This window comes from Populus euphratica, unplaced genomic scaffold (assembly GCF_000495115.2).
Source record: "Populus euphratica unplaced genomic scaffold, PopEup_1.0 scaffold6.1, whole genome shotgun sequence".
In the NCBI taxonomy this organism is placed as follows: Eukaryota; Viridiplantae; Streptophyta; class Magnoliopsida; order Malpighiales; family Salicaceae; genus Populus; species Populus euphratica.
Genome location: NW_011499849.1, coordinates 4504953 through 4514035, shown reverse-complemented (window position 1 = coordinate 4514035; position 9083 = coordinate 4504953). Strand labels below are relative to the sequence as shown.

At 30.7% G+C, this 9083-nt stretch overlaps 1 protein-coding gene and 1 pseudogene across 2 annotated transcripts; both read right to left on the bottom strand.

The window, feature by feature from the left end:
- The window catches only part of LOC105120809 (vestitone reductase-like), a 10225-nt pseudogene extending 1815 nt beyond the window's left edge, over window positions 1-8410 (bottom strand).
- On the bottom strand, window positions 2008-4142 carry LOC105120807 (vestitone reductase-like). 2 transcript variants are annotated; one of them, XM_011019189.1, is made up of 5 exons: window positions 3963-4142; window positions 2783-3307; window positions 2507-2702; window positions 2272-2418; window positions 2008-2158 (listed from the first exon to the last, which is right to left on the bottom strand). In XM_011019189.1, exons 1-4 carry the CDS (start codon window positions 4081-4083, stop codon window positions 2277-2279), a joined length of 984 nt encoding a protein of 327 aa, XP_011017491.1. In that variant the 5' UTR covers window positions 4084-4142; the 3' UTR covers window positions 2008-2158; window positions 2272-2276. The 2 variants fall into 2 exon arrangements, with proteins under 2 accessions (XP_011017491.1, XP_011017490.1); XM_011019188.1 differs by having other exon boundaries at window positions 2009-2418.
- Window positions 8411-9083: the final 673 nt, after the last annotated feature.

Here is a 9083-nt window from a genome sequence, read left to right as displayed (position 1 = left end):
TATTATTATTTAATTATATAAAAGATATTTTAATAAATAAATTTAACAAATATAACAAGGTAAATCGTTTAATTAAATAAAAAATATTTTAATAAATAAATTTAACAAACATAACAAGGTAAATATCATATCTTATAAGATTAAATATCTTGATTTATGTATATCTTTTAATTTTTCTAATTTTATTTGTAGTTATCGTTTATGGTTTTTTTTAGTTTATTAATACATAGTTTTTGATTTATTATGTATATATAATTTTTTTTATTTTCACTTAAAATTTATTTTAGTATAAAAATATGTTGGAAAAGAAATATATATATATATATATATATATATTGAAAAACAAAGATCGCTGCAGGTAAAGTGTCTAGTACAATAAAAAGATTGAACTTTTTATAGCTAAGATTAAATATTTCGACTGAGAAGGGCTTTCTTTTTGAAAAAAAATCATTAAATGAGTGCTCAGATTATTTATTTGCACATCCAATAGCAAACATTAAATCTCTTATAATTAATAAACGCTAATGGGCGTGGAAAAACATTTCTAGACCCACACCCATAAATATTATGATATTATGAATTATAATAATAATTTATAATGTTTTGTATTTTTTTAATTTTTTACTCTTTTTACTTTTTAATTATTAATTTTTTTATTTTTAATTTAATTCTTACATTATTTTTTTATTGAGATTTTAAGTTAGTATTGTATTTTAATTTACTTTTTAAATATTATAATATTGAGTTGATGTTTAATTTAATTTGATGATTATTGTGGCAGTTGTGACATTGATTATTGAAAAACATGCAATATCTTAGATAATGTTTGGCATTGTGTTTTAAAAATATTTTTAAAAAAATTTGAATTCTTTTTTGTTTTGTTTTGAATTAATATGTTTTTTATGTTTTCCAATTATTTTAAAGTGTTAATTTTAAAAAATAAAAAAAATATTATTAATATATTTTTTTAAATAAAAAATACTTTAAAAAAAAAATAACCATTAGCTTGTTCACCGACCGTGGTTTGTGAGTGAGAATACCATTTTTTTCAGACGTATTCTGCTTTGTATTTTAACTCGTAAAATTAAGTAACATCAGATTAAAACCGCATTACTTAATTGGAGAGACAAGTATTAATTAGCCAGTTGACTGACCGAGATAGAATGATTGACAGATGGATTTAACTGCACTTTCGAAGGATTCTAAGGACATCTCCAACCTGCCAGCTAAAAAAAATAAAATTGTACTTTTAGTTTTTATATTTATTTTTAAACACTTTGCTAAATAATCAGCTAAAATAATTATTGAATATAAAAAATTTTATTTTTACATTTTTTTTATAGAAAAAGGTAAAAATAAATAGCAGCTACTGTTTTTTAAGGTAAAAATGTTATTTTAATAGTAACAAATAAAACTAAAAACTAAAAATATTTATATAAATAAATTTTAAATTTGAAAGTTTTAAATTTAACTTAAAATTATATCTTTTAACTTTCATATTATTTCATTAATTTTATATTTATATTTATAAATTACTCATATTAATTATATAATTAATAACATTATAATTATATTATATAAAAAATATCTAAATTAATTATATAATTATATTAAAATTCATTTAATATAAAATATATTAGAATATAATTGGCTCTTCTAAATAGCTTTTACCATTAAAATATACATAAATAAGAAAATTATATTTATACTATTTAATAAGCTATTTTACTAATTTAGCTTTTTAATATAGCATTTTCTATTAAAGATACTATAAGAAAATACTGACAACTACTGTTTTATTTGATAAAAAAAGATGGTGCATGTTATAAACAATTAATTAGCCAGTTGAATATTTAAGGATTAAAAACTTATTGATTTAAAGAGTTATTACTATTATTATTATTATTATAGTCGTCATCTTCGTCTTATTTGATTTAGTAGATTTTAAACTCGAATTTAGAAAAACTTCTTTTCGTTTTCAAATATAAGACAATCAGAGTAGTTACCGTGAATCATAATGAAGGAAAAGATAGAAACTTAACCCGTAAATGTAGTAATTACAGTGGAAAGTTTTCCCTGTAAGATCCTATACCAGCTTACATGCACCAAACTTCAGTGACACGGCGTTGGCCTTGGAATTCTGATGCACCAGAAACCACTGAAAATATTCAATGAATTTTACAAAACCATATCAGAAAACTGTCTAGAAGAGTAGAAGATATGATAGGGCAGATGCTATGGTGATTCTATTACAGAACAGTTTGTCTTAACCTGGACTAGAGATAACCCTTTTCTTTGCAGCTTTGAATTGCCCCATCATACATTTCATCGAGCCCGTACTTAAATTTGAAACCCAAATCCAGTAATTTCTTTGATGAGAGGCCAGCGAGGCTGATGCCTTCGATTTCCTTCAAAGATCTGCCAGCAATTAAGGAGAAGTAATTAACATTTAGCTTTTATTTTCAAGATTAAGAGAAGAACAAACGGAAGATTAAAAAGTACTCACTCCAATGATGGTATGGGAAACTCAGGATACTTGGAAGACAGAAATTTAGACATCTTTTCAATGGTTATTGTGTGTGAAGAACAAATATTTCTCCCTTTCGCATCAGGATGTTCGAAGAGGAAAATGTGTGCCCTGACCACATCATCAACATGCACCATAGACATATTCAAAAGAGTACCGTATATCTGCTGCTCACCTGAAATGATATCCATTGGAAACAGTTCCTTCACAAGAAATCATAGGACCATTAAGAAGAACAAGCAGAACAGAACTTACCCAGTACCATAGCCAGCGACGTGTGCACCGAGCCAGGAAACTTGGAACAAATGAAAGGTCCATTAATAAAAGAAGGGATTATTGTCACAAGATCAAATCCATGTTCATCAGCAAATTCGAGAGCTCTCTTTTCCGTTAATGTCTTGGAAATAAAGTAAGGGCCCGCGAAGGATTTTAAGGCCTTAACATACTCTACATCAGTCCAATAACTCTCATCCATTTTGTCCACATCACTGTCATTAAACACTACTGCTGCGCCACTGGAAGTGTACACTACTCTCTTTACAGTCATGGAGTTCAAGCAAGCCTTCAAGATGCCTAATGTTCCATCAATTGCTCTTTGGACGACCACTTCCTCAGGTTCCTTGCTTTCAAAATCGACAGGGGTAGCTACATGAAAGACTCCAATGCATCCTCTAATAGCCACCTCAAAGCTGTCGGGGTCACTTAGATCTGCCTGGAAGATTTGAAGCTTCTCGGATGCTTCTGGTAGACTTGTTAGGAAGCTAACATCTCTCTTGCGTTCTAGTCACGCATCAAAATGATGAAAAGACTGAGAATTAACTTTTGATATTTATGCAGGTGGGATTCACAACCTATGCTGAATCAAACGAGTGGAAACTTTAATCATGTTTGAGAAAAAGAAAATTGATGCAATGTAACCATCGCAGCACTTACCGATCCATACTAATTACGTGCCAAATGATGTTATTGATTAGATCAATAACATCACGCATAAGAAATCGTCTTTATTGATCACATTAGTGTTTCTGTTGGTGAATCCCACTAGACACGTCTCAAATTCTAAGAGTAATTGGGATGCAAATAGGAAAAAGTGGCAGAACAGACATGTTCTCAATTTGATTATAGGATCTTATTAAAGCAGTTGAATAATTTTATTACATGAACAATATACAAAGAAAAGTAGCCAGCTTCATCTGCTGTGCCCAAAAGCTGTGCAAAATTAACACCTCGCTCTTTCCCAGTAGAGAAGCCATAGGGGAGGGGGGGGGTGATGGGGTAGTAGAAAACCAAAGTTTTGTAACGATGTAGAAATGATTTTGTTTATCTATGAACGATGAATTTAATGTATCTGTTCATGTAAGTAGTTTCTAAACATGGTAATGTCCTGCTCCTCATCGAAGCTGTGTTGACAATGAGAAGAGGAACAAAAGCTCACCCGGGTCAGGTCTCATCGTGGTGTGAACAGAGTAGCCATGTTCATGGAGCCTCATGATCAACCAAGATGCTAAGAACCCAGTACCACCAGTTACACACACTTTACCTTTATCTCCTTCCATCTCTCTCTCTCTCGAAATGAAGATGAAGCGCACAAATGGCAGAGTATATATATAGCACATTAATTAAAAATAATAATATAGTCTATAAAATTACAGATAATATATCCATTGAGAGTCAGCATATAGTATATGCGATTTATTTACTGTGATAATGATAATTTTTATTTATTTTTTTAATTATAAAAATTATAGATAATGATTATACGTTTTAATATTTAATATATTATTTATGATTTTATAATTTTTTCAATTAAATTTTTAATTATACTATTTCTTTGATATTAGTTAGGTGGCTTGCGTTGCGCCCAAGACTAACTTTTTATTTTCATAAAAAATATTAAAAAAATTTAAATTCTAAAAGCATTCAGTTTAGCTACTCATTAGATCTAACAATAATATTTATAATATAGATAACAATATTTAACTTGTTTGTCTAAATTTTTATATTTTTTAATATTTAAAAAAATTATGATTTTTCTTCAATAGTAATAATAATATTTTTTTTAATTTTTTTATTAACAACAATAATTTTTAATTTAATACTTGAAAGTAAATTTATGGTTGTTCTTCAATATTAATAATAATTTTTTAAAAATTTATTAATTACTTTATTAATAATATGAATTATAATAAAAATAATAATATTTGTAACCCAAATAATATAATTTTTAATATTAATATTAATAATGTTTATAGCACAAATAATAAATTTTTTATATTAATATTTTTAATTATAATAAAAATAATAATATTTCAAATAAAAAAAAATTGGATACTCGGCAAGACCTATTAGTTCTAGTTTCTAGTGTTGAACTTAATAGCATTAGGTGTTGACGCAGAACCCATTAACTTTGAATTCCAATACTGAATCCAAGAGAATTGGATGGCGATAAAGAACGTATTATTCTTGATCTTACGTAGAATCTAAGAGAATTAAGTTTAGGTATGGGACCTAAAAGAATTAAGTATTTAAACATGATCCATTAATTTTAGACTTTGGCACCCGACGCAAAAGAATTGTATCCTCACACGGGATCCATTAATCTTTGGTTTGGATACAGATATATTACTAATGACTCTAGACCCAGTGAAGTGGATCTACATATCCAGACGCGTGGTTTTGCAGACCTGGCTAGCGGATCTGCAGATCCAGCAAGCAGGTCCATGGATGTCAATTGCGCGGTTCTACAGACCCGCACGCGAGTTTGGCACTACTTTTTATATTAATATTTTTAATTATAATAATATTTTGTATCCACAAAAATTCAAACTCTACATAAAACCTAAAAGAATTGGGTCCTTTGTAAAACACATTAATCTTGGATCTTGATATTGAATTCATGAGCATTGAATATTAATGCAGAATTCATTAACCTTGAGTTCTCCTATCACATCTAAGAAAATTGAATGATGATACAGAATCCATTATCTTTAATTTTGATGTCGGATCTAAAAAAAATTAGATTTAATTATAAAATTTAAAAGAATTGAGTATTAACGCAGAATTTATTTATTTTGAATTCTGATACCAAACCTAAAAAAAATTAAACCCTGATACAAAATCCATTAATCTCAAATCTGAATACAAATACATTACTAATAACTCTAGATTCAATAAAGCAGGTCTGCAGATCCAGACACGTGATTTTGCAGAACTAGCTAGCGGATCTGCAGATCCAGCAAGCAGGTCCATAGATGTCAAGTGCGCAGTTCTACAGACCCGCTTGATTGAATCTTTAACCAAGCACGCGAGTTTGACAGGAACAGTAACTACCCCGGCAACCTTTGTAACTTTCCTGTTAAAAAATAGAAAACTTACCAGGGTGAGGTCTGACGGTGGTGTTAACAGAGTAGCCTTGCTCCAGGAGCTTCATGATCAACCACGAGGCCAAGTACCCAGTGCCCCCTGTAACACACACTGTTCCTCTCTCTCCCTCCATTTCTCTCTCCCTCTCTAAGATGAAATGGTGGTGGTGGGTCTTCCTCCCTCTCTGGTTCATACTCAGGGAAAGAAACGTGTCAACTCCTTATTCTTATCTTCAGAAGTGGTTACCTTTTGACATTGACAGTGAAGCTACCGAACAGTGATAACAATGGCAGATAATTACAAGGAAGGAATCTTTAATCATATTTTACATGCGTTGCGAAATAATGAAAATATAAAATATATTATAACATAAGATGTAATGCGTGGGTGCGAGAACGAATCTAAAGAAATCCCTTCTCCTTGCATGATTGAATTGCCCCATCAAACATGTCTTCAAGACCGTGCTCAAATTTGAATCCACAATCCAAGAGCTTCTTGGGTGAGAGGCCACGCATTTTGAAACCTTTGTCCTTCAAGAAACTACGGACAGATACATAAGTTTGGAAACATACGCAAAAAATAGATGGAATTTTATTTTTCAACAATTGAAAATTCTTTTTTTACACACCCACATGTTAATTTGTGCGAATATTCACCTGTGTTGTCAATTTGCTCAAATTCTACCTCATTCTTCCACTTCGTCTAATTCCATCCATTTGATCATGTTTTCCTTAAATTTTGTGTCAAATTAACTAACATAAAATCTAATAAAAGTTACTAATCGATGAATTTCGCCGAACAATTAATACTAGGAAAGAAATATAGGCTCAAGATATGCAACTCACTCTTTCGTGGGAATCTGAAATTCTGGGTATCTAGCGGAAAGAAATTCAGACATCTCATTGATGGATATTTCTTCCCATGAACAAATATACCTTCCTGTTGCATGAGGGAATTCAAGCAGGAATATATATGCCCTGGCTACATCATCCGTGTGAACCACATTTAGCATGATAAGGAGATGATACAATTGTTTCTCACCTGCGCACTCAAACAAATGTTTATAACCTTTGTTGTGGATTAAAAGAATGAACCCAAGTCAGTTTGAAATGATGTAGATTCTATATTTTTTTTTTAAAAAAAATATTATACTAGCATTTTTTGATTTCTTAAATTAACCGAGTTAACTTCTATCTAGTTTAATTTAAAATTAAAATCATGTTAGATTCTAAAATTATAAGATATAAATTAATTTTCCATATCACCGGAATTTAATAACACTACACAGAAATATTAAGAAGTAAAAAGATTTTAACATATGCCATAAGATAAAATTCAAGTTCTAAGTCCGCATTAAAGTTAAACCAAAACAAATTAGCTCACCAAAAATCAAAGATAGTGACCATCGGACCGATTCAGGGATGCGAGGGCATATGAAAGGACCGACGATTAGTGGAGGAATCAAGAACACAAGATCCGATCCATATTGCTCAGCAAAATCAAGAGCTGCCCTTTCAGTCTTATTCTTAATTAGCAACCAAGTAGGAAGTGCCAAAACGATTTAGGCTTCTATAATAATCTATGTTGGTCCACGAACTCTCATCCACCACCTTCTCATCACCATCACCACTATATATAACTGTGGCTTGACTAGAAGCACAGACGACTCTCTTCACTTTCTTTGCATTTACACATGCTCTCAAAACCCCTAGAGTGCCATCAACAGCTCTTTTGGTGATTACTTCTTCTGGTTCTCTATCAGCAAAGTCAAGGGGGAACGCGAGATGAAAGACTCCCATGCATCCTTCAATGGCCTCATTGAAACTGTCCGGATCGTCAAGATCTGCGTTGAAGATTTGGAGTTTCTCTGCCGCTCTTGGTAGGTTTGTGAGGTAGCTTATGTCTTTGCTAATTCCTGGCCATGCATATAGTACAAAAAGAGATTATCAGGGTCATGTTCTCTTCGGATAGATAGAACAAATCCAATGCCGAAAAGTCATGAAGGGCAAAGAGAAGGTCAAAAAAGGGTTCTGGTTTAACACGCACGCATACTGCCCAGCGCGAGCTAATGTTTTGCAGCATTCAACAAATTAATTATGAATAGATGTCTACAGGCACACTTCAACAAATTAATTATGAATAGATGTCTACATGACTTTGTTATTTTATTCGAAAGATATTTTTTAATCTGAGAGCTCCTACTTAAGAATAAAAGAAAGAAATATTAGTTGAGTTACAATTACGTACTTTGGCTATATGTAGCCATACTAATTTAGGAAGGGCAAATACAAGAATTTTCAAGATCAAAGGGGAAAACGTATGCTCACCTGGGCTAGATCTAATTGTGGTTCTGACAGTGTAACCATGTTCAAGAAGCCTCATTATCAGCCATGAAGCAACAAAACCAGTCCCACCAGTTACACAGACCAAGCCTTTTCCTTCTTCCATTTGTTAATCTCTTCCTTTCTATGTGTCGGCAAAGGAGGATCACTCACCTTTTAAAAGCAATATGTTTCTCTTATTGGCATGTTTAAAAAACGTGGCAAAGGCCGCTTTTAATTTTTCTTTTTATTTAATTCTTGCCAGGACACACCTTATTTGTGAAAGTGGAACCCAATTTTCCAAAGCCATCGGATGCCACACCAAAACGTGTGAGGCCTCCTCAATGGATTAAATTAATAGGCGTATTTTAGTACATTGACAGGTAGACATTGAACAGCTTGTCAGTAACAATATATTTTTATAAACAACAATTATTATTAAAAAAAATAGAGAGACATGGGTTTCGCTAACAAGTTATTAGGGTTTTCAATAAATTTTTTTTAATCATCCCATTTTTTTTGCGTCTACTATTAAATCTTTGTGGCCAAATCAATGACGAATGACAAGATTTAGATTTGAAGAATCAAATTGAAAAATATAAAAAAATTAGATGGCAATTTTAAATTTGACATAAAAAGGTACATTTTGATCCTCCCACTTTTCTATTCATACAATTACAATCCCTTTGGTTTTAAAAAAATCACTTTTAATTTAAAATTTTATTTTATTTACCTTTCAGCCTCTTGATTTAAAAAAAAATATATATTATTGCTTTTAATTTCAACCATAAAAAAAATTGATATTAATGCCAATGAATTCTAATAAATAAAAAAAGTTTTAATTAAATATTATTTGGCCTAAACCTTGCTTA

Excerpts from the sequence above, each read along its gene's own strand:
- LOC105120807 (XM_011019189.1), bottom strand. The coding sequence starts at position 4,083 with ATGGAAGGAGATAAAGGTAAAGTGTGTGTAACTGGTGGTACTGGGTTC. Across the intron at positions 3,308-3,962 it reads CACGATGAGACCTGACCCGG|AACGCAAGAGAGATGTTAGC; the intron begins GTGAGCTTTTGT and ends ATGCGTGACTAG. Across the intron at positions 2,419-2,506 it reads TTTCCCATACCATCATTGGA|ATCTTTGAAGGAAATCGAAG; the intron begins GTGAGTACTTTT and ends AATTGCTGGCAG.